The sequence below is a fragment of the Lagenorhynchus albirostris genome, chromosome 14 (assembly GCF_949774975.1).
Source record: "Lagenorhynchus albirostris chromosome 14, mLagAlb1.1, whole genome shotgun sequence".
NCBI classification, from domain to species: Eukaryota; Metazoa; Chordata; class Mammalia; order Artiodactyla; family Delphinidae; genus Lagenorhynchus; species Lagenorhynchus albirostris.
Genome location: NC_083108.1, coordinates 85187747 through 85214004, shown reverse-complemented (window position 1 = coordinate 85214004; position 26258 = coordinate 85187747). Strand labels below are relative to the sequence as shown.

Genomic DNA, 26258 nt, shown 5'->3' with positions numbered 1-26258 from the left:
TCTTCACACACACACGACACACACGTGTGTACTCATGCATGCACACACGTACACGTTCATGAACGAATACACACATGCATGCAGCCATACATACATGCACACAAATACACAAGCTCACACACGTGCACCCAACTCATGTATGCGTGCACACGTACACCGTCACACGCGACACACATGCGAGCGCGTATGCTCATGCATGTATGTACTCATGCATGCATGCACACACGTGCACACGTAGACAGTCACACGCACCCGGGTCAGCTTTAGCCTCTGGCTCCCTCCCACCAGCTTCTCCAGGAGCCATGCTTGGAGCCGGGGCAGGAGAGCAGATGAAAATCACTCCTTCTGAATCTGGTGGGAGGGGCTTGGAGAGGAGCCCGTAAAGGAAGGGAAGGTGTTAAGACAGGGTGGGGCTGCGCGCTGGTTCCACGTCTCAGGTGATGTTACCCGGTTCTCCAATGACTCACGCCCCTTGGGTTCCGAAACTTTGCGTGCACGTTTCCTTTTACATGGAAGGCCCCTCCCCTTTTAATTACACAAACTATACAAAATTCCATACTTAAAAAATAACATACAAAACATAGCTAGCCTAGAAAGAAGAATCAAATAAGCCCCCATGTACCCACCGTCCAGTGAAGTAAATAGCATTTTACCAAAGCCCTCAGAGCGGCCGCGTGCCACACCCCCCTCCCTGGTCCTCTTCCACTGTAAATTCTGTATTTGTCGCTCTCTCTTGCCTGCATCACTTTACGGTGTGTGTATGTGTCCCTAGACGTTGCTTTTTACTTTCGGATGCATTTAAGTTTCGCATAAATGGACTCACCGAATGTATCCTTCGACGACGTGCTTCAGTAGTTCACATGAGATCCAGCTTTGTTGATGCAGCTGTTCATTCATTTTCACTCTACTTAGTATTCTTCCCCCCCCCTTTTTTTAAATTGAAGCATAGTTGATTTACAGTGTGTGTTTCTAATGTACAGCAAAGTGATTCAGTTATACATATATGTATATGTTCTTTTTCAGCTTCTTTTCATTATAGGTTATTGCAAGGTATTGAATATAGTTCCCTGTGCTCTGCAGTATACTTAGTATTCGTGTATATGAATTTGCCAGGATTTCTTTATCCAGACTCCGGCTAGTGGCATTTGGGTTGTCCCAGTGTTTTACAATAGTGGATGGAGCTGCCTACAAACAGGCTGGGACAGAACCCCTACCCATGTGTCTCTCTGGTGGCGGAATTGGCGGGGGCGGGGTGTCCTCCCTTTTCTATTTGGTGAGCACCCGATCGACCTCTAAGACTCCGTCCACAGTTGTCTCTTCTGAGAAGCCTTTGGATTCTGTCTCTCCCTCTGTCCCCCGTGCCCCACAGCTGGCCAGCAGCATGGAGCTCAAGGGACCAGTTTGTCACGGCCCCGGGCATCGCCCTCCTGTCTTATCCTGCAGACCAGTCACTTCTCTCCTGGGGGACTTGAACCTCCCACATTTCCTCTTGAGGAGCACGATAGCACAAAGGCTGAAAGTTTGGAGCTGGACCACTGAAGTTCGGGTCCCGCGCTGCCACTCGCTAAACCGCATTTGGGCAAGTCGCCTGAGATGACAGAGCGCCCACCTCCTGGGGTCGCTGGGACCGAGGGCGTCAGAGCAGCGTCGGGCACACGGCAAGTGCTGTGTGTGCGCTCTCATTCCTCTCACAGCCCACAGGATCTCCATCATCAAATCCCATCGTGCAAAACACGCCCCAGCTCCAGCCATCCCCGCTCCCCCAGTCGCTGTCCTGGCCCAGCCCCCCCCCCACCCCCGGGCTCCTACTCTGCAGCCATCCCCGCTCCCCCGGTCGCTGTCCTGGCCCAGCCCCCCCACCCCCGGGCTCCTACCCTGCAGCCATCCCTGCTCCCCCGGTCGCTGTCCTGGCCCAGCCCCCCCACCCCCGGGCTCCTACCCTGCAGCCATCCCCGCTCCCCCGGTCGCTGTCCTGGCCCAGCCCCCCCCCACCCCCGGGCTCCTACTCTGCAGCCATCCCCGCTCCCCCGGTCGCTGTCCTGGCCCAGCCCCCCCCCCCACCCCCGGGCTCTCTGCTCTCCTGGCTCCAGCCTGGTGCCACAGTCCATTCTCCATGGACCGCACAGGGCGATTCTTTTAAAATCTCCGTCAGATCTCGTCACTCACAGCGTAACCCCAGATCCTTACCTGGCCTCCTGCCAGGGCTCTGTGTCATCTGCCTCTGGCCTCGTTGCCCTCCACCACCCCTGCCCCTTGCCCACCTCTCCAGCCACGTCGGGTTTCCTGCTGCTCCTGGGACACTCCAAGCTCACTGCCATCCCCGAGCCTCCGTGCTGGCTGTTCCCTCTGGGAATGCTTTGCCCAGACACACATGTGTGGGTCTTCAACCAAATGTGTCCCCATCAGAGTGGGCTTCCCTGCTGGTTCTGTGGACACCCTCGTCACTTCCTATCCCTGCAGCTCCCTTCACTTCATCACACCATTTATTATCACCTGAGACGCATTTGCTTTTCCATGGTGTTTTCTGTCTTCACCCTTGGAACGTAAGCACCAGAAGATCTTGCTTTCTTCTGTGCTGCATCCTGGGCACAGAGTCGGTGCTCAGTACATACTTAATTGGGGCAGTGAATGGACAAGTGATGTCCATATCTTATGTACTGTCTGTATTAGTTAGCTATCGCTGTGATAATGCCGGGCAACAAACAGGCCCCCAGGGTCAACTTGGCCAAAAGCCATCCCGTGGCTGAGCCCAGTGTCAGGGGTGGAGAAGATAGACTCCACCCCCAGGGAAGCCATAGCAAGGGGGAAGGGGGAAGGGGGAAGGGGGAAGGAAGAGGTGAGAACACATGCATTCTAACCACCTTATCTTTTTTTTTTTTGCGGTACACGGGCCTCTCACTGTTGTGGCCTCTCCCGCTGCGGAGCACAGGCTCCGGACGCGCAGGCTCAGTGGCCATGGCTCACGGGCCCAGCCGCTCCGCGGCACGTGGGATCCTCCCAGACCGGGGCACGAACCCGCGTCCTCTGCATCGGCAGGCAGACTCCCAACCACCGCGCCACCAGGGAAGCCCCTAACCACCCTATCTTTTGTGCTCCCAATGGTGGCACTGCCAGCTCCCGGAGCTGTTAGTTATTTGCAGGCCGGAAAGAACCATCGTGGGCCAGTGTGGCTGAAGCAGAGAGGTGGGGGCAGGGCTTTATGGAGCACGGATTTAGGACCTGGAATGTCTCTCTGAGTGAGCCAGGGGGCCATCGGGGAGCTTTGAGCAGGGGAGTGATATGATCTAAGTGAGGTCCGTGAATCGCTGAGATCTAAGAATCGCTCCGTTCACTGGATAGAGAAGAAGTTCTAAGGGCGAAGGGTGGAAACCGGGAAGCACAAAGGAGAATTGAAACGGGAGCGTTTCTAGCGTGATGCCCATGAGGTTACTCTAATGCCCTGCCCCGCACACCATAAATCATCCCGAGTACCCTCCGTGCTGCACATCCCACATTTTGGCCTTAAAGCAGCGGTCCCTAACCTTTTTGGCACCAGGGTTGGGGACCCTGCCTTACAGCACGTCAATCATCAGATATTTAATGGGAAAAGGGAGAAACAGTGCATTGCTGATGAAGGCAGCACCACCAGAGGAATCTCAGAAGGTGGAAAGAGTCTAGGAAATAATGTATTCCATGAGCCAATGAAGCCACCCGACAGGGAGGATGCTTACTCCCCATGGCTCCTGTTTCTAGAGAGGACATTTCCATGCCTCTCCCCAAGAAGGATGACGGAACGACGTATCATCCAAACCAAGACACCTTTGGGAGTGAGGGCTTTAAACATAATTAACAGGACTTCCCTGGTGGCGCAGTGGTTAAGAATCCATCTGCCAGTGCTGGGGACACGGGTTCGAGCCCTGGTCCGGGAAGATCCCACATGCCGCGGAGCAACTAAGCCCGTGCACCGCAACTACTGAGCCTGTGCCCTAGAGCCCACGAGCCACAACTACTGAAGCCCTCGAGCCACAACTACGGAGACTGCTTGCTGCCACTACTGAAGCCTGCACACCTAGGGCCTGTGCTCCTCAACAAGAGAAGCCACCGCAATGAGAAGCCCGCGCACCGCAATGAAGAGTAGCCCCCGCTCGCCACAACTAGAGAAAGCCCGCGCACAGCCACAAAGACCCAACGCAGCCCAAAAAAACAAACAAAAAAAACCATAACGAGCACTCTACTTTTAAAAGTATTTTTAGGGGGCTTCCCTGGTGGCGCAGTGGTTGAGAGTTCGCCTGCCGATGCAGGGGACGTGGGTTCGTGCCCCGGTCCGGGAAGATCCCACATGCCGCGGAGCGGCTGGGCCCGTGAGCCATGGCCACTGGGCCTGCGCGTCCGGAGCCTGTGCTCCGCAGCGGGAGAGGCCACAACAGTGAGAGGCCCACGTACCGCAAAAAAAAAAAAAAAAAAAAAAAAAAGTATTTTTAGGGACTGAAAAATTGGCTTTATTATATTGATGGATCTTTAAAATCTATTCAAAAATTACTTTCAAAACTACAACACTTCCTAAAACATACACAACAGATGTCTGTGTACATGACAGGAAAAACGTTAACTTCTTTACATTAATTGTAAAAATGTATATTACTACACTTTGTATAAATGTTTATATTAACTTACGGATAACAAAAGCAGGCTAGTTATTCTTGGTGCCTGTATTGATGAGGTTCTCCAGAGAAATAACCAGCGATTGACTGATTGCGGGGAATTGGCTTATGTGATTATGGAAGCTGAGAAGTCCCATGATTTGCCATCTGTAATCTGGAGACCCGGGAAAGCTGGTGGTGTGATTCAGTCCAATTTCAAAGGCCTGGGGACCAGGAGAACAGATGGTGTAAGTCCCATTCTGAGGGCAGGAGAAAATGGATGTTCCAGGTCAGCAGTCAGGTAGAGAGAGGGAGGGGGGGAGAGAGGGGGAAAGTGAGAGGGAGAGAGAGAGAATTCTCCCTTCTTCTGCGTTTTTGTTCTCTTCAGGCCCTCTATGGATTGGGTGATGCCCACCCACACTGGAGAGAACCATCTGCCTTATTCAATTCACCAATTCAAATGTTAATCTCTTCCAGAAACACCCTCACAGGCACACCCAGAAACAGTGTTTAACTAGGTATCTGGGAAGCCCAGTCCAGCTGACACAGGACATTAACCATCACAGTACATATTCACATCCTTTCATTCATTTCTTAGTCATGTGTGTCCTTAATACTATGCCCCAGTTATTTTTCTAAAGAAGAAAAAATTTTTCTTAATATAATCTATCTAATATAAGCTCAGAACCAAAGCTGCTACATAAAGGGTTTTTTTTTTTAAAAAACTAAGATGTTAAATATTGCAATTAATAATAAAATATTCAGCCCAAATATTTTCACAGACCGTGTCCTTCTCTCCTTCCTTCAGAAGACCTTTCTTTGACAAACATTTTTACAGCACAAAACCTATCAAATAAATGACCTCTCCTTAAGGTTTCTTTTAATATTTCACCACATTTAGATCCTGCAAAATTGCAGGCTTTCTCAATTTTACTCCATTCTGACACAGAATATCAATTTCTCTAATTATATAGAGGAACTCTATCACAAGATTCCTCTTCCAGGTCAGGATATTTCAAAGCACCATCCTCTGATGTTTCAAAATCAAATCTCGCCCGTGGGGTTGCGCCCTCATGGTTTAATTTGCTCTGCTAATCACGTGGCTGCATAGGGGTAAACTTTGTCTTCCTGCTTCCCCGCTCCCCCCCCACCCCCGTGACTGCGATTTGCCAAAGGCTTTAAAAGCTAGAGTTTGTGATGCTCCTGTTGTTTGAATACCCTGATGACAGAGCTGCGTCTGGTTTTGAACAGAATCTCAGATTTTTACAAAACACTTCAAGGCCATTGTCAGACAGGCAGGTGCATTTATAAAGCAGTTCTCCAAAGACTCAGACATCCTAACATCGGATGAAATAGTGGCCCGAACAGACCGTGTGTCCTGCTTCGGTGAGTTGTTCACACTCAGCTCACATCCCAGGAACACTTTGAGGTCCTCTGACTCTGAATGTGTAGAAATATAGCTAAACGTTTACATCTAGAGCTTTGTAGTAGTTATCTAGGGCTGTGACACAGATTACCCCCCAAACCTGGCCGTTCAAAACGACACACAGTTGTTACCAGACAGTTTCGATCCAGGCAGAGCTCAGCTGGGTCCTCTCGTAAGGTGGAAATCAAGGTGTCGGCCGGGACCACCGTCATCTCAGGGTTGGACGGGCGGTGGGGGTGACCCAATTCTAAGCTCACTTGTGCAGCTCTTGGCGGGACCTCAGATGTTCGCCACCTGGCTTCTCCGTAGGGTGTCTCAACCTGGCAGCTCGCTTCTCCCAGAAAAGAGATGGAGCAGAGATAGGGAAACAGACTGTGGGAAATGGAAGCCAGACTCTTCCTGTAAGAGGCACTTTTGCTCCATTCCATCAGTTAGGTGAAGTCTCTCCACGCAGCCCACACCCAGGGAAGAGAATTAACGGAGGGCGTCGGGGTCTACTTAACCGGCCGCCTGCCGCGGCTTCTGCCTGTCTTGGTAGATTCCGCAACCGGATTGCACACGATTATGGATTGTTTATGTACTGTCGTCACATCACGTTCTGCTTCCCAAGGTTTTAAAATTTCGTACACTACTGCTTTTCTCCCCACTTTAAAAAAATTGAAGTCAAGTTGACTTCCAATGTTGTGTTAGTTTCAGTTGCACAATGAAGTGAGTCAGTTGTACCTACCTCTATATTCTTTTTCAGATTCTTTTCCCTTATAGATTATTACAAGATACTGAGGGAATTTCCTGGCGGTCCAGTGGTTAGGACTCCATGGTCTCACTGCCAAGGGCGCAGGTTCGATCCCTGGTCGGGGAACTAACATCCCACAAGACTCGTGGTGCATGCCCGCCCCCCCCCAAAAAAAAGAACCAAACGAAAAAAACAAGATATTGAATATAGTTCCCTGTGCTATACAGTAGGTCCTTGTTTATTTTATATAAAGTGGTGTGTGTATGTTAATCCCAAACTCCTAATTTATCTCCCCCCTTTCCCTTTGGTAACCATAACTATGTCTGTGAGTCTATTTATGTTTTGTAAATAAGTTGACTAGTGTCATTTTTTAGATTCTACATATAAGTGATCTCATATAATATTTGTCTCTCTCTGTCTGATTTACTTCACTTATTACGATAGTCTGTAGGTCCATCCATGTTGCTGCAAATGGGATTATTCCATTCTTTTTTTATGGCTGAGTGATATTATATATATATATATATATATACCACATCTTTTTTTTTTGGTCACACTGTGTGGCTTGTGGGATCTTAGTTCCCCGACCAGGGATCGAACCTGGGCCCTGCCAGTGAAAGCACTGAGTCCTAACCACTGGACCTCCAGGCAATTCCCTGTACCACGTCTTCTTTATCCATTCATCTGTCGATGGACATTTAGGTTACTTCTATTGCTTTTTTTTTTTAATCATGATTTTGTACTACACTGAAATTTGTATTCATATTATTCCTATGAAAACAAGTAACTATTTTCTCTTCAATGTTGAACTTTCCACTGGGTTTATAATAGCATTCACAATCACATCAGATATTTCATCTTCACCTTCCAAAAACTTCGCTTTGATTTCATGAACTGTATGAAAAAGTTTGAACTGTTTGTATTGTAACAACTGATTTTTATTCAAAACATCTGATATAAACTCAGCATCATTTATCTGTTGAGAATTTCATCTTCTGCTAGTGGAGCCAATACCTTTTGGTTCACTGTTTGAACATATGAAGGAAAGTAAGGGATTAATGGAGAAGTGCAGTTATTTGATCTAACGGAAAAGGCACACTTCACAGTGAGCAGCTCTACCTTGGAAAGAGAACATTTAAAGAACTATAATTGTGCAAACTCTTTAGTATGGAAAATGTCAAGCATAAAACCCCGTGTATTCCACACCCAGAGTCAACAATAATCATTTTATGGTTACTCTTGTTTCATTTTATAACCTCAACTACCTCCTTCATACATGTATTATTTTGTAGCAAATCCCAGACATTACGTATGTCATGGTGTCCATAAAAATCTTATATGTATCTCTAAAAGATCAGAGCTGTTAAAAACTGCCCAATACCATGATCATACCTAAAAAAAGGAACAGTAGCTCCATCACATCATAAAAGACCCAGTTGCTACTCAGATTTCCAATGGGCTCCTTAATGTTTTATGTACATATTCATTTTTACAGTTTGTTTCAGTCAAGATCCAGATAAGGTTGCATTGCCATTGAGTGATGTGGCAACTCTCATTTCATTTCTAGATTTTTCCTCTATTGCTCCTTCCATTCAGGCCCCACAAAACCTGGATCCACTCAAGGTTTGAGGTGCACACGGCGTTTTCTGTGACCTTTCTCATGCTCTAAGTGTTGGCAAGATGGCAGCTCAGCTCTTCACACCCTCCCAGCCCCAAGGGCAGCAGGGAGAGTGAACTACAAGGGTTCAGCTGCTCCTGCAAGGGTTGTGAGATCCAGTGGCATGAGATGCACTCAGACTGCAGGCTTACCCCCGAACCAAGCCCAGAAGCCAGGGCAAGGCCACATGCTGGCTGCGCCCCGTGAAGGGAGGAGGAGGGTAGAGGTGGTCCCTACAAAGCACAGGGCAGAGGTGGGTCCACAGACGAAAACAGCGCCTTCTCCTGGCAAAGGGGGGAAAGAATTCTAGGAAAGCATGACACAGATATGCACATCATCAGCATCCTTCCACCGTCTTTCTTTGGAACCGGATCTTCGCCCTGATCCTGTTTTAGGTTAGAAAGACCCAACATCAGATGAGAACCTTGACTGCAAGGCCTGGGCTGCCTCAGAGCTTGAAGGCCCTGCCAGCGGCCTGCCTCTCCTCGCGACGGGCTGTTTTCAAGTCCAGCAGAGGGAAGTTCCCCACTGCCCCCTCCGTCTTCTCTCCAGGGCAGCGGGTGCATTGTTGATGGGTTACTTTTGTTTTGCTTTCGTGTTATCTAAATATTGACTCTCTGGAAGCAGCAGACGCTGGATCAACCTTCAGAATTTTTTTTTCCAATCACTCCTGGAAGGAGAGAGTAAATATTTTGTTGAAGTATGTGGAGAGTGAAAACAGCAACAGGAGATGTGCTGAAGGGTTCTTTTGTGGATTTGGAACCTGGGAGAGTGAGGCTGGCTGCATTCCCCATAAACAGGAGGGGATGGTGAGGGGAGACTGCCCGCGAGGCCAGCCCTTGCTATTCAGGTGGCTTTAAATGAACTGGGAAGAAGGTGAAATAATTAGGTGAAAAGGCTGCAGCAGGTACTGGCTTCTCTCAGAGAAATGACAAAACAACAACAAGAATCCTGACGCCGGGCAAGGACCAGCCGGTGTCGGGGAACTAGCGTTCACAAGTGCCTAATTTGTGCAAGATTTTTACAGGCAATAGTGCATTTGTTTAGTTGCGCTGGGTCTTAGTTGCAGCAGGCGGGCTCCTTAGTTGCGTCATGCGTGTGGGATCTAATTCCCTGACCAGGGATCTAACCCGGGCCCCCTGCATTGGGAGTGTGAAGTCTTAACCACTGCGCCACCAGGGAAGTCCAGATAGCGCATTTAAATCTACAAATTTAAGCCATGGTTATTATAACCCCTATTGTTTTTATACAGTGCCAGGAGGTCAGAAATATTATTCCAAGTTAACTGAAGAAGAAACTTGGGTGCAGAGAAATGTACACATCTCTCATTCATTCAACAAATATTTGCTGAGCCTTTGCCACGTGCCAGGCGCTGGGGGATGGGCAGGAAAGAAATCAGTCCCAAAGGCAGCTCTCATGGAGCTCAAAATCCAGTCGGGGCTGGAGTAGGGGAGCTGGACAGGTAGTGAACAAGTAAACAGCTGAAACCAGATAATGTCACAGAGTGATCAATGCCACGTGGGAAATTAAACAAGGTGACGTGATGGTGAGTGGGAGTAGGGCTCCTTGCGACTGGGGAGGACTACAGAGAGGAGAGAGCCTCTGAGCTGAGGTCTCAGTAAGGGGAGGGAGACCAAGAAAGCTTGTCCCCATTTGCCCTTCCCAGCGAAGAGTCCGCCAGGCAGAGGGGAGAACAGGATCGTGTATGTATTAGGTCTGTTTGAAGAATAAAAAGAACAATGCATGTGGCTTGGGAGAAAAAGGGATAAGGCAGGTGTTGGTGAGAGCACAGAGGGGAGCAGATAAAGGGCTCCATGTCTCCCGTGGCCAGAAAATGGAGAGACAAGGGCCCTCGGTCCAGTTTCCAAGTCCAGGAGATGCACTTTTCAGTAGCCCATTCCAGCTCCAAACAACCAACGAATGAGGTGGATTTGGTGTTTCTCAACGGGACAGCACTCCGCATTTGGAGCAGCTAACCTTCACCTTGCGGGATTTTCCCACACGTTGTAGGACATTTACTTAGAAGCCTTATAATTCCACTAAATGCAGCAGCAGCGTCCTCTAGTGGCTGTGATGGTCCCAACCACCCTTCCCATTTTCAAATGTGCACTTGAAAAACCCTCCTAAAAGGGGTAAAGCCAGCTAGAGGGGTGTGTTGATTACGGTGATGTTCTGGTTTCTCTACTGCTGCGTTAGAAATGACTTCTCCGTACTTTGAGTAGTAAAGAAAACTTTAATTTTGCTCCTGAATCTCTAACGTGGGAGTGCTCATCTCTGCTCCACTTGGCTTCCGCTGGGGTAGCTCGAAGGCTGTTTGGTGGGGAGACTCACTCACTCCATATATGGCTGGACCTCCAGGTTGCGTCTCCATGGCTTGGGCTTCCTCACAACATGGCGGATGGAGCCCAAGGGCACATGCCCTGGGAGAGACCCAAGCAGACCCTGAAGTGCCTTTTCTAGCCTAAGCCCAGAAGCCACGCCGTGGCACTGCTGCTGCATCCTGTCAGTTAGAATGAACTGCTAGGACTGCCCACGTTTGAGAGGAGGTGGGAATAGACTCCACCTCCTTTTTTAAACAATTGAAGTACGCTTGCTGTACAATATTATGTAAGGTACAGGTGTACAGTACAGTGATTCACAATTTTTAAAGGTTATACTCCATGTATAGTTACTGTAAAATATTGGCTATACTCCCCACGTTGTACCATATATCCTTGTAGCTTATTTTGTACCAAATAGTTTGCACCTCTTATTTCCCTCCCCCTGTCTTGCCCCTCCCCCCCTCCACTGGTAACCACTAGTTTGTTCTCTGTATCTGTGAGTCTGTTTCTTTTTTCTTGTATTCACCAGTTTGTTGTATTTTTTAGATTCCATATATAAGGGATATCACACACTGTTTGTCTTTCTCTGACTTATTTCACTTAGCGTAATGCTTTCCAAGTCCATCTATGTTGCTGCAAATGGCAAATTTTAATTCTTTTTTATGGCTGAGTAATATTCCATTATATATATATATATGTATATATCTGTCTATCTATCTCACATCGTCTTTATCCATCATGTGTTGATGGACATTTAGGTTGCTTCCATGTCTTGGCAATTGTAGATAATGCCGCTATGAACATTGGGTGCATGGAACTTTTTGATTTACTTTTTTGGTTTTTGGATATATACCCAGCAGTGGAATTGCTGACTCCGTCTCCTTTTGATGGGAGAAATATTAAAGAATTCGTGGAAATGTATTAAAAACATCACAAGCAAATGCAGACAAGCCCTAACATCTCAGTGCCTACATGCGATGCAAGTTTAGTACCCACGTCATCATTCAATACAGGTTTTTGTATGTGTGTCTTTGCATCACTCATTTATTCAGGAACCCAGACTCCTTCTGTCTCATGGTTTGTTCCTCTCCTGAGTTCTCAGCGTCTTTTCAGCCATCAGAATTCTGCACAGAGCTTTAATGTGGGTTTAACCTTTTGTGGGCTGAAACCCAGCCCCACAGCCATGGTTTACTGCAAGGGAGCCAGAGTCTGCAGCCCCTTTGGGCCCATGTAGCATACTGAGATGGTGGTAAACACTTTGACACTCGCGCCAAGTGTCTCCAGATATCCTGAGTGGGAAAAGAGAAGAAAGGTGCCTATGACTGAATGTCAGTGGAACCCATATTTTGATGCTCTCTGGCAGGGCTTCTTTGGGGATCAGTGATCCCTGACTGAAAAACTGCCTAGCCGTTCCCAATTCAGAGTCCACAATCCTAAAGGTTTGTCAACTACCAGACCTTTGGTTAAAGGATTACATTTGTAAGGGCTCATAACAGTGGTTAGTTTTGGAATAAGCCTCCTTGACGAGAGAATACGGAAGTGGCAAAAAATGGAGTGGCTTCGACTACGGAAATTTATGGGCTAGAAATTCTGGGGGCTCCAAGTCCAAAGTCAAGGTCTCGGCAGGGCTGATGTCTTCTGAGGGCTGTGAGGGAGAGTGCCCAGGTCTCCCTCCTTGGCTTGTAGACGGCCATCTTCTCCATGTGTCCTTACATCGTCTTCCCTCTGTGTGTGTGTGGTAACACGTATGCAGCCGTAACAAACTGATACATGGTGACAGCAAGGGCTGGTTCCTTCTGGGGGCCCCAGGGGAGAATCTGTCCCTTGCCTCCAGAGGCTGCTGGCATTCCTTGGTTCATGGGCACCTCATTCTGATCTCTGCTTCTGTGGTCCATCTCCTCTCCGACACCCCTCTCAGGTCATCTGTCTCCTCTGCCTCCATTTTATAAGGACCCCGGTGGTTAGATTTATCCTCATTATCCAGCATAATATCCCCAAGAATGATGCTAAATCCAGTCACATCTGCAAAGTCCTTTTTGCCACGTAGAGAAACGTAATCAGGGGTTTCTGGGATTCGATGTCTACATCCCTGGGGGGTCCCGTATCCAGGTGACCACACTCATCTTTTGCCGTGATGATCTTGGAGGTCACATGCTCTGTAGAGTGTGTCCACAGGAGGCTTCCCGTCCTGCCTTGGATGAGAGTGTGAGTAAGAAACCAATCTGGGCTGCACTAGGCCACCAGGACCTGGAGATTTGCTACTATAAGAGTAAAATTGTTCAGGCATGGATGGAATCCAAGATGTTCATCGTGAGTGGCCTGCTCTAGGGAAGGGCCAGAGCTGCAGGTCAGGGATGTTGGGGGCTGACTGATGAAGAACTTGCTGAAATGATGGATTAAACTTTTATGGTTATAAAAAAGGATTGGGGTCAAATTTAACCTTCGTTCTGGAGGACAGTGGCTCAGCTGCTCCCTGGATTCCATGTGAAATGTGCTTCACACATAGTAGATTGTTTTCTACCGATATTCGATATTTCTAAATCCCACCGCACGCTGCTACACTCAGAGCAAGCGAAGCCCATGAGGTTTCCTGAGCACCTTCTGTGACGAAGGGCAGTTTCTGTCCTGGAATAATGACGCCTCCGTTGCCATCTCTAATTCCTTTGATTGCCATATGGAGAGCACTTTTCTTCCTTCCCACAAAGGAATCTTCTCGTCTTTGTTTGCTGATGAATTACCTGGCAAGACACAACATCTGAGAACTACTGTCTGGGGCCCTCCTCCCCCGCCGTAATTATTTCCCTGATACTACATGATCCTTAATTACCTCTCCATCGATTTCTCTCCCTGGGAGCGGGTTGCCACTAAGGGGATGCTCAAGGCTGATGGGAAATTCAATCTGGTTCACACATTCCGCAGCCCTGCTGAGAGCGCTAATCGATAAGAAAGTGCCACTCTTGGGCCTCCCTGGTGGCGCAGGGGTTAGGAATCCGCCTGCCGATGCAGGGGACGCAGGTTCGAGCCCTGGTCCGGGAAGATCCCACATGCCGCGGAGCGGCTGGGCCCGTGAGCCATGGCCGCTGAGCCTGTGCATCCGGAGCCTGTGCTCCGCGACGGGAGAGGCCACAACAGTGAGAGGCCCGCGCACCGCAAAAAATAAAAAATAAAAATAAATACAAAAATGATGCATAAATGTCAAGATAGTAGCTACTCTTAAGGAACAGGTGGAATTATAATTGTGGGGGGCATACACGGGGGGCTTCTGGGTTGGATGGTATACCAGTTATATGCCAGCTAGTTACCAGGCTGTTCATCTTATAATTGTGTATTAATTACTTATTAATATAATAATTTATATAATATAATTTAAATAATAAATTGAAATTTTTCTGTCTTTTTAGCTTTCTGTATTTGTGTTAGATTTAATTATTTTAAAAGTTTAAGCTAAATAAAAGGGCTGAAACAGTTTGTCAGGCCCTCAAAAAGTTAAACAGAATGACCATATGACCCACCAATTCCATTCCTGGGCTCCTACCTAAAAGAATGGAAAACAGGTGTTCAAACAGAAAACTTTTACACAACTATTCATGACAGCTCTATTCACAACAGCCAAAAGGTGAAAATAGCCCAAATGCCCATCAGTGCATGAATGGAAACAATGTGATCTATCCATACACTGGAATAGTGTTCAGCCATAAAAAGGATTGAAGTACGGATACAAGCTTCGACATGCATGAGCTTCAAGAATATGATGTTAAGTGAAAGAAGCCAGACACGGAAGGCCACGAACTGTAAGATTCCATTTTCGTGAAAGGTCTGCCATAGAGACAGAAAGCAGGCTGATGGGTGCCAGGGGCTGAGAGGGGAGGAATAGGGAGTGAGGGCTGGTGGGCACAGGGTTTCTCTTTTATGGGATGGAATCGCTCTGGAGGTGATGGCGGCACAAGGACGTGAATGTACTGAACATCACTGCGTTGTCAGGTTGCAACGTGAGCATCGCCTCAACAGAAGAAGGCAGTGTTCTGAGGGACCCCTCGTGGTAGGAAGAGACAGTAGTGGAAAAGAGCGTTGATTACACCGGGAGGTGAAGGGCTCCCTCTCCCAGGCCCACTCTGATGGGAAGCAGAGCAGCACATTCTCCGCGGACCTCTCGGCACCTGTGGGCAGCGGCTGCTGTCGTGGTGATTCCTCTGTTCTTCAGATACTAGCCCTGCAATCAGGGTCCCTGCCTGCAACAGTTCCCTGGGTGGCAGGGCTCGGGGAAGAAGGGCAAGGGGTGGGGGCAGGACCCACATGATTTGTCAGGACCTAGGAGTTTCATCTCATGATCCTTCCCTAAGAGGTTGTCCACACAGTCAGCAGGGAAGCAGCAGGGCCTCAGGAGGTCCACGTTTTCCTGGGACCCCCAGTATCAGACCCCAAGGAGACCACCACACCACAGCAGACTGAACACGCCTACTGGGGGTGAGATCGGGGGGACTGTGGTCAGGTAGGGAGAGCAGTGTGTGTGTATGTGTACACATGTGTCAGTGTGTGTGTCTGAGTGTGTTCATGACTGTTCATGTGTGTGTATGTGTTCATGTGTGTGCATCTATATGTGTGTGTGCAGGGACCATGAATGTCAGGGTTTTGTGTGTGTGTGTGTGTGTGCATGTGTGCGTGTCTATTTGTGTATATATGCATGTGCACATGTATCTGTGTGTGCACGTGTGTCTTTGCATGTCTACGTGTGTGCATGTGAGTTCACGTGCATGTGTTTGTGTGTATGCATCTGCATGTGGGGAGGCGTGTCTGTGAGGTGTGTGTGTGTGTGTGTGTGTGTGTGTGCGCGCATACACATGCACAGATCAACTAAGTGGCGACCCTGGAGACACAATCTCAGGGTATCATATGATGATAATGACACACAGGTACCATTCCCTGGGATGTCCAAACTCATCCAAGCTCTTACTTGAAGAATCAGTCCAGAGCCTCAGTCGTAGGTAATTAAATGACTTCCCAGAGACCAACCCTTGTCCTTGACCGAAGGAGAAACTCCAGTCCTCCCAAATATCAACATCTTTTTGTCACCTCAAGCCAAACTGCTTTATAATAGAAAATAAAATTACTTTATTGTATGCAGACCTCAAGTTATTCACTTCCATTGCTCCAACATTTTTATGTGCTCCTAACACATGGAAAGCGGGCATCCACGGCCCATCATCCTTTAAAATGAGAAACTGTATATTTTCTTTCCTACGATCAAGAGGAGGGGAGTGGGGCACGCCGGAGGCTTTTACTCTAGTCATCACGACGAAGGTCACTTGTTTGCTGGCAGAGAAACACCCTGTCCCATCCCAGGTGAGCTGAGCTTGGGAGCAAGGGATGCTCTGGGCACGGAGGGCTTGAAAGTGAGGATGGGAGTGTGTGATGCAAGCCTCGTCCGGAGCCCTGAGTGCCGTCTCCTCTCCCGTTCCACCTCCCGCCTCCACCTCTAGTCCCCAGACAGGCTCCCACTTCCTGTCCCTGTGGTTGGCTGTAAGGAATTTGTCCATTTTTTAAAAATTCTGGAACTTGTGGTGCATGACTTTCGTAGGGCTGCCATAACAAAGTATCGCAACGGAGTGGCTTAAAACAACAGAAATTCGCTCCCTCTCAGTCTGGAGGCTGAACGTCCAGTCGAGGCGGTGGCAGGGTTGGCTCCTAGCAGCCTGATGCTGGCAGTCCTTGGTGTGTAGACACATCAGGCTAATCTCTGCTGTCCTCATTCCGTCATGTTCTCCCCTGTCCCCCTGTGTCTGAATTTCCCTCTTCTTATAAGGACATCAGTCATTGGATTAGTGATCACCCCAGACTAGAATGACCTCATCCTGTTGTGATTCCATCTCTAAGATCCCATTTCCAAATAAGGTCACATTTTCAGGTTCCACGTGGACACGAATTTGGGGGGAGGCGTGATACTCAATCCAGTACACGTGATGAGAGTTCTGTAGACAGTGCAAAGGGCAGAAATCACACAGGGCCAAAATGGCCCTTAAAGATCTTGGGGAAATAGGCCAAGAGGCCTTGCACTGAGCTCTTGCTTTACGAGGGAAGAAGCTCTTTCTCTGAGACCCCCAGCGGACTCCACTTCATTGTTATTGGCCAGAGGGTGTCACACGTCTACCTTGGACTAGTTTTTGACAAAAGGAATGGGATTGCCGTGCTTGGCTTGGGTCAATCATGATTCATCCCCTGAGACTGGGTTTATTGTCACTTGTACAAGAGCGATGCAAACAAAAGAAGCAGGACTCACTGCTGAGCGGGGAACCCACGTCTGCCGCAAAGGGAACACAGACTTCACCCAGATTCAGCTGAATCACTCTCCAAATTATGTGGACTGATGTATGCTGCCGGGTAGATTATTGGCAAAAATGGGCTCCATTCTCCCCCATCCTGCATCTGTGTTCCTTGCAGTGTGACTCTGCCACTCCCCCATAAAGAAGTGGAGAATATTCTAGGAGTCTGTAACTGTTAAATATGGGGCCTCCATATAATGGAATATTGTTGAGCAATTAAAAGATTGAAGTAGGGATGCAGGCTACCACGCAGATGAACCTTGAAAACGTGTAAGTGAAAGAAATGTGACACAAAAGGCCATGTACTGTATGATTCCATTTGTATGAAATATTCAGAACAAGCAAATCCACAGAGACAGAAAGGAGTCATGGCTCAGGGCTGGGGTGGGGGATCGGAGGGTTAGGGGGTGAGGTTAACGGGTGAAGAGTTTCCTTTGGGGGGTAGTAAGGATGTCCTAAAGGTGATCATGGTGTTGGATGCGGAACTGTGAATACACTAAAAGCCATGGAAATGTACACTTCACATGAGTGAATTAGATGGTGTGTGAATGACATCCTACTAGAGCTGTTAAAACAAGGGTCTAGACTCTTGATTCGGGGCTGTTTCGGGGACTTGCCTTGGTTCACAGGATGTAGCGGAAGTGATGCTGCGTCACTTCCAAGGTCTCCGGAAGCCTCAAACACCATTCCTCAGGATCCTGCAGGCACCATGGGCACAAGCCCAGACCTGTCCGGTGGAAGGTGACGCATGGTCCACTCATGTCCCCTCGCCCAGCCGACAGTAAGCCAATGAGCAGACACGTGAGTGAGGCCATCGCCAGTCCTCAGCCATCTTTCCAGCTGACCACAGACCCGCGAGCAACCAGCCAAGGTCAGCCGAATCCCCCCAGCGGACCCATGAACTCAGGATCAACAATAAGCAGTTACTAAGTTACATTGTCCCGGGGCAGCGTTTACTCAGCAAAAACATACAGCAGGCATCATATATATCATATGATATCATATATCATATATATATATATCATATATATATCATATATGTCATATATCATATCATATATCATATATCCCACGTTACCTTTTGAAAATACACAGCTCAGTGGTTTTCCGTATATTCACAGACGTGGGCATCCATCCTCACGTCAACTTTAGAGCATTCTCATCATCAGAGAAGGTACCCACCAGCGGTCCCCCCGTTTCCCCTTCCCCAGCCCCTGGCTGCACAATGTACTCTCTGTGTCTATGGACTTGCCTCTTCTGGGACACTTCATGTAAGTGGAGTCATTTAATGCACGGCTTTCTGTGCCTGGCTTCGTTCACGTGACACAGTGTTTTCAAACTTCCTGCACACTGTTAGCATAGCTAACAATATGACTTTTTATTAAGGGTATTACTTAGTTGCTTCTTTATCCACTGTCTTTCTCCGGGAAAATGTAAGATGCGTGACTTCAGGGGGTTTGCTTTTGTCTTCTTAATTGTAGCGCCCTCGTTGCCTAGAAATGAGCTCCCACACACAGAACAGTCCTTAACTGAATGCATGGATTAATAGGGAAGTTTTTAAAATGTGGAGTGAATATTTAAAGGGCTGGGGAGAGCGCTGAGTGATAAGCTTGTCCGAGCCAGGCCGCATCTCGGGATGTCGTTGTCACGTGGTGGCAGAGTAAGGACCTCGATCCCGATGAGGCCACCCTGCCCGTCCCACCAAACCCGAGGGGCAGCTGTTTCCCCCTCAAGCCTCATCCCTTTCGGTTCCAGTCTTCAACAGAGCAAATGTGCTCCTTAGAGTTGGATAAGAACCACAACAAAAATCTCTTCTCTTGCTTCTGGCAACATTGACAAAATTGATAGTGGAAGACAAGGGAAATTTCCTTACCTGGTAATGAGACGACTTTTGCCTTGGGTGCAAAATGTTCCCCAGCTCCGCTTACCACTTTCCATCTAAATGTCCGTTCCTGGGAATGATGGAGACCCCACCTTCCTCCGTGGCTACTCACGCATTGACTTTAACTCCAGGGCCCTGATGAGAATGAATTACAAGGTTATTTAGACCCGCCTCACCATAAACCTTGACAAAGTCTTTCATTTAAAGGAAAAAAATGTGCTTCATTTTCAAAACTCGCTGTCGGTGGTGGGTCCAGCTGAGATCTGTTTTCCCCCGTGGGATTGGAAAAGGCTCTATCGGCATCGTTTTATCAGGCTGGGGAAGAGTAAGAAGTCCAGCGGCAAATCACCTGGATAAGATGCTGGCTGCAAGATGTAATCACGTCTGAGCCAGCATCAGGGCCCTGGGCTCTGTGTCAGCCCGAGGAACATTCCCGACCCTCCCTGGCATTCAGCAAACTTGTGAAGGTCGGAGCCTGTCTGTACGGATGCTGGTTTGTTGAAGGGCGGACACGTGGAGAGAATCATAATTTTCAGACCCCTGGAGAACCATTTGGCGTTCCGGTGCTGACGGGTCACGTGTGCTGTGACTTACCAGATGAATTTATAACCGAGGCGCCTGGCTCATACCTCTGAGAAGGGCTTTTAGGGGCTAGGGCGAAAAGGACACGTCACAAAGAAGAAACACGGTGATGCGCGTAGAAGAAAGACGGTGATGCGGTATTTGGGCGAACGGCGGACGATTCACCACAATCAAAATTCTGTTCAGGATCGACGCCACTGTGAAGGAAGCGGTGGAGAGGAGATGGTTCGTGAGCTCTGCAAGGTGCTTCGGACGCATGTGGCCCAGCTGAGGACACACAGCACAGGAAGACCAACAGCTGGGATGCTACTGGTTTTATCTGTGCAGTTAAAAACATCCCCTATCAGAAAGGTGGGTGAGAGGGATAAACTAGGAATTGGGGATTAACAGATGCACACAGATACTACTATATATATAAATAGATAACAAACAAGAGCCTACTGTATAGCACAAGGAAGTCTACTCAATATCCTTCATAGCTTATATGGGAAAAGAATGTGCAAAAAAGAATGGATATAAGTATATATATAACTGAATCACTTTGCTGGACACCTAGAACCACACAACATTGTAAATCAACTATACTTCCGTATAAAATAAAAATTAAATGAAAAAGAAATCCCCATCTCAATTTTTTTGTTCTCAGACAGTACCTGCTTGCTGTAAAAATTCAAACAATGAAAACATATATAAAGTAGAAAATGAGAGTACCTTGCCACGTCTCACCCTAGCCCATCAAGAGACGATGACTAGTACAGATTATAACCTCCTTTGCATGCTTTAGCTCTATACAGATCATGACGATTACTTTGGCTAAAATTAAATTATAATCTTGATGTTCTTATTTGTCTTACTTTTAAAAAATCTTTCTAAACAGTATGGAGGTTCCTTAAAAAATCTAAAAATAGAGCTACCATATAATCCAGCAGTCCCTCTCCTGGGCATATATCTGGAAAAGACCTAAACTCTAATTCGAAAAGACACACGCACCCCGCTGTTCACTGCAGTGCTATTTACAATAACCAAGACATGGAAGCAAACTAAATGTCCATCGACAGATGAATGGATAAAGAAGATGCGGTGTGTGTGTGTGTGTGTGTGTGTGTGTGTGTGTGTGTGTGTGTGTATACACACACACACACACACACACACACAATGGAATACTACTCAGACATAAAAAAGAGTGAAGTTTTGCCACTTGCGGCAAATGCCAGGGAAGTCCCTCCCCTGCAACTTTGTTGCTTGCTTGCTTTATCGAGATATACTTCATATATCATACAGTGAATCCATTTAAAGAGTACAATTTGACGGCTTTTAGTGTGTTTACAGAGTTGTGCAACCAGCACCGTAATCCATGCCCATTTTCACCACCCAGGAAAGACACCTTGTAATCAGCGGCAGCCACTCCCTGCGCCCCTCTCCCAGGTCCCTGACGACTACTAGCCCGCACTCTGTCTCTGTGGATTTGCCTACGCGGGACATTTCCTGGAAATGGAATCACACCCTATGTGACCTCTTGCACCTGGTTTCTTTTTTTTTTTAATTTTTTGGCCGCACTGCGTGGCATGAAGGATCTTAGTTCCCTGACCAGGGATTGAGCCCTTGCCCCCTCCAGTGGAAGTGCAGAGTTCTAACCACTGGACTGCCAGGGAAGTCCCCGTTCCTGGTTTCTTTCCCTCAGCACCACGTTTTCAAGATCCACATGTGTGATAGCAGGTTTCAACCCTTCGTTCCTTTTTTATGGGTGAGTAATATTCCATCGTATGGTTACACCACTTCTTGTTCCTTCATCAGTGGATGGACACTTGGGTAATTTACACTTTGTAAACACTTTGGCTATTATGAAAAACATTCACTATGAACATTCATGTACACATTTTTAAGAGGACATATGTTTTCCTTTCCATTGGGTGTATACCTAGGAGTAGAATTGCTGGGTCATATGGTAGCTCTACGTTTGAGCATTTGAGGAACTGTCAGACTGTTTTCCAAAGCGGCTGTCAGAGTTTACATTCCTATTAGCAGTGTATGTGTTCCAATCTCTCTACCACCTTGCCAAGACTTGTTTTAATCTGTCTTTTTAAATAAATGTCATTCTAGTGAGTGTGAAGCGGTATCACATTATGGTGCAATTTTCTTTTAAATTTAGCTGTTGATCATGGAAATATCTGTATGTCAGTATATCTGCATCTATGTTATTCTGTTTTAATAGCTGCAGGCTAGCGCATTAGACAAATGGATTGATTCAACCATTATCCCTTTGGCGAAACGTCTAGGCCATCCCCAGTTTTCCAGCATTTCAGATACCCACCACTTTCTCCACCAGGGTTTCCATGAGAATTACGCCTTCTGCCTGGCCTAAGGCATCCATTGTATGTAATAAATGAACTTTTCTCCCATGCACTGAAAATGGTGTTAGTGAATATCCCACTCTTGGGAACCCAGATAAAGTAGCCAAACTATATTCTGTGTTCTGTGGTACAGAAGAGTGGAGGAGGGCTACGCATGTTCAAATGCCTTTTTATACTTTTTAGGTAGAATTGAGAGTCAGTACAGTGTTTGGTATAGTCACAGAATTGTGCCATCATTGCCATAATCCCTGCACATTTTCACCACCCCGGAAAGAACCCCCTGCCCTTTCACACTTGGAGCTGTTCCTAAGTTGCCCTCCAAGCGGGTCAGATCCCTTTGGACCAGCAAAAACCTGGGCGTTTACGGGAGCACAAGCAGTGTAGGGACTATACCGGCCACATCACCATGTTGTCATCTTTTTTTTTTTTTTTTGCGGTACGCGGGCCTCTCACTGTTGTGGCCCCTCCCGTTGCAGAGCACAGGCTCCGGACGCGCAGGCTCAGCGGCCATGGCTCACGGGCCCAGCCGCTCCGCGGCATGTGGGATCTTCCCGGACCGGGGCACGAACCCGTGTCCTCTGCATCGGCAGGTGGACTCTCAACCACTGCGCCACCAGGGAAGCCCCAATAATCTTTTTTTACCACTTTTTTCAATTCCATAAAGCAAAGGCAAAATGTATTTCAAAGCTTTCAGATCACAACTCTCACCCCTACCTCCGAATAAGGAATTTTTGTTGTTTTTCACCCCCATCGTCTTCCATTTCAGGAGAGTTCTACTTTTTCCAGCCAAGTTCCCAGGATGGTTGGAAAGGAAAAGGGCCAAGTGCAGGGGACTTTAGTTTCTGGGGCTCAGAGGAGAGGTTGTGGCAGAGAGACACCCATTTACATCATCGTGAGGTCGTAGAGGAGCTTTACCAAGGAGAAGGATACAGAGGTGGCGCAGAGACGAGAGCCCGGACTGAGTTTTGACGAGCTGAGTCTTCATTGCCTGGGTCTCTTCTTACATTTCCCTTTGCAGCAAGTGACCAAAAACGGTCACTCGCCATCTGGTCTACAAGGGTGAAGTCACTGGCCACTGCAGCCGCTGACCTTCAACACCCCCTGAAAGGAGCTCTGGGTGGAGATCAGGAAGGAGGCCCTCGGTGCTCTGGGAAAAACTGGCAGAACAGGTCTTCAGGTAGTTAGAGATTTTCAGGGGAAGACGTTAAGAGCCCAATTCTAGTATCTCCTCATGCCTAGAAAAGCACTAACATCATTAATGGAGACACCTGCTCCTCGTGACACGCAGCCACCTTCTGCCAAGATGTGTGCTCGCCTGCACGCACCCCCTCACCAGAGTCACTTATCTACTGACCCCCGGCCCCCAACCTCTGCGGAGCAGTTCCTCGGCGCTCCTGAGAGGCTGTCTCCTGGGCTATCATCCTCATGTTGCCCCCAAATAAAACTTAACTCACAACTCTCACGTTTTGTATTTTTTTTCAGTGGACACAAGGCAAGGACACCTTCCAGAATGTCACTGCCCTGTCCTGTCCACCTCAGACCCTGCACAGCGTTGTCCTGTGTCTCCTCTTTCCTGTCTTTTTTTTTTTTTTTTTCCGTGCTCATTATCTTTTGAACAGTCTTTGTACGTTTAGGGAATGTATTAGTTTCCTATCGCTGCTGTAACAAATTACCACCAATGAAACTGGCTTGAAACAAACACAAATTCATTATTTTACAGTTCAGTAGGTCAGAAGTCGGCAATGACTTTTGCTGAGCTAAGAAACCAAGGTGTCAGCCGGGCTGGTTCCTTCTGGAAGCTCTGGGCAAGGTCTGTTTTCTTCTCTTCCACCTTTGGGAGGCTGAGGCATTCCTTGGTTTCCGGCCCCTCCCCCGCCTCCTAAGCCAGCAATGTTGCATCTCTCTGTGCCTTGTGACAGCCGTCACATCTTCCTCTGAGTGACATCTGTCTCCCTCTTCGACTGTTAAGGACCCCTGTGATTACACTGGGTCCACCTGGATAATCCAGGATACTCATCCCATCTCAAGGTCCTCCACTGAATCACATCTGCAAAGCTCCTTTTGCCATGAAGGTAACATATTCTCAGGTTCCAGGGTTTAGGATGGGGATGTCTTTAATCTGCCTCTCACAGAGAAATTCTCATATTTGAGTCTCATTTTCCCATTTGAGAAGTCAGAGTCTGAGCCTCTGGGCCCTCCACCTCCCGTCTTGTTGCAGGGTGCCGACTGTCAGGGAAGAACCCCAACCTCCCAGAGAATAAGCAGAACCAAGACCCTGAAGCTGATGACGAGGCAGGAAAGCAGGTTGGTTTCCCACAACTCCGAGGTCACCAAGAGTAGACAACAAGGCTTAATGGTCAAAAACAAAGAAACTCACAGAAAAAGAGATCAGATCGGGGCTTCCCTGGTGGCGCAGCGGTTGAGAGTCTGCCTGCCAATGCAGGGGACGTGGGTTCGAGCCCTGGTCTGGGAAGATCCCACATGCCGCGGAGCAACTAGGCCCGTGAGCCACACTACTGAGCCTGCACGTCTGGAGCCTGTGCTCCGCAACAAGAGAGGCCGCGATAGTGAGAGGCCCACGCGCCGCGATGAAGAGCGGCCCCCGCTTGCCGCAACTGGAGAAAGCCCTTGCACAGAAACGAGGACCGAACACAGCAAAAATAAATAAATAAATAAATAATAATTAAAAATGAATATCTGCTAAAAAAAAAAGATCAGATCACCAGAGGCAGGGGTTGGGGGGAGGGGGAATTGGAAATAAGGGCTAGGGATGTAAGAGGCAACATGACAATTATAATGAACATGGCTGTATGTTACATATGAAAGCTGCTAAGAGTGCAAACCCTAAGAGTTCTCATCTAAGGAAACATTTCCTTCTCTTTCTGTAATTTTGTATCGATATGAGATGATGGATGTTCACTGAACTTGAGATAATCATTTCATGATGTATGTAACGACATTTTGCTGTACACCTTAAACTTACACGGGGCTGTATGTCCATTATATCTCAATAAAACTGGAAGAGGGCTTCCCTGGTGGTTGAGAATCTGCCTGCCAATGCAGGGGACGTGGGTTCGAGCCCTGGTCTGGGAAGATCCCACATGCCGCGGAGCAACTGGGCCCACGAGCCACAATTACTGAGCCTGCGCGTCTGGAGCCTGTGCTCCGCAACAAGAGAGGCCGCGAAAGTGAGAGGCCCGCGCACTGCGATGAAGAGTGGCCCCCGCTTGCCGCAACTAGAGAAAGCCCGCGTACAGAAACGAAGACCCAACACAGCCATAAAAAAAAAAAAAAAAAAAAAACTGGAAGAAAAAAGACTTAATGGTTCTGGAGTCATGGGTGACAGGAAGGAACTGACCAGCCACAGCATGGGGAGCAACATGAATGTCTGCCTCGGAGTGCCGGGTTTACCGCCCAAATCCCACAAAGCAGGAAGCTGCAACACACCGTGGGCTACACGGCAGCCGGGTGCCAAGGGTGCCTTCGGCAGCACACACGGGGCTTGAGCAGCTGCCCATTGGTCCCTCCACGGGCACCCTGACCCTCTCAGTTGCCTACGTGACTAGCTACTGAGAGTGCTCCGAATCAGGGAATGGTAATCCTTGCAGCAAGGACACACAGAGATGCTCCAGGGCTCCAGGCGCTGCCTCTCCCCATGTGGACATGCACTTGAGCTGAGTCAATGAGATTCACCCAGATGCAACTTGAGTTCCAATGTGGGCATCGTGAACGTAGCTCAGCCTAGCGCTGCCATTTTTGTTGGTCCTTTTGCCTGAAGCGAGGTTTAGCTGTTGGCGGTGTGAGTAGCTCTAGTCCTTTCTCAGTGATGTAGGGACATGTTCCTGGGGCAGAGGTGGAATCCCCAAGGGGACGGGGAGGTCTGCACCAGCTGAGGGTCTTCTCTGGGGCTCGGCGGGCCAGCAATAGCAGTGTCAGTTTCTGCGTCTGGCTGGGTCTGCCGTGTGATGTTGGACGTGGTGCTTGGAGTTGCAGCTTCCGTGCTGCTTCTCTTGTCCTGCCCAGGGTTCTGTGAGCTCCCCAACAGCCTTGCAGGATGCATTTCTGAGCTCAGTAGCTACAGCCAACTTCTGATACTTGTGACCAAGAAACTTGATCTTAATGAAAGCTACTGTTTATTTATTTATTTTTTTGCAGGACAAAGATCCCGAATATGGGATCTTAGTTCCCCAATCAGGGATCAAACCCCTGCAGTGGAAGCACAGTCATAACCACTGGACGACCAGGGAAGTCCCCAATGAAAGCTACTCTTAAAGTATTACTTTTGGCTGCTGGACTGCTGTCTCTTCTTTTGCTTATTTGTTACTGTGTTGCACTGTAGAGGCTGTGCTAGCTGGGAAGCTGGTGTGTGT

The 26258-nt window shown here is 48.2% G+C and overlaps 1 protein-coding gene across 4 annotated transcripts in view; it reads left to right on the top strand.

Moving 5' to 3' along the window:
• Positions 1 to 26258, top strand: part of SLC15A4 (solute carrier family 15 member 4) — a 120593-nt gene that overhangs the window by 40445 nt on the left and 53890 nt on the right. The window contains exon 8 of one of the 4 annotated variants that reach the window (XM_060170316.1): positions 26044 to 26144. The exons of 2 other annotated variants lie outside the window; for them this stretch is intronic. In XM_060170316.1, the coding sequence (XP_060026299.1) occupies positions 26044 to 26117 (74 nt within the window). In that variant the 3' untranslated portion in view covers positions 26118 to 26144. Of the gene's footprint in view, positions 1 to 24106; positions 24601 to 26043; positions 26145 to 26258 lie in introns of those variants that run through there. One more of the 4 variants, XM_060170313.1, reaches the window with a different exon arrangement.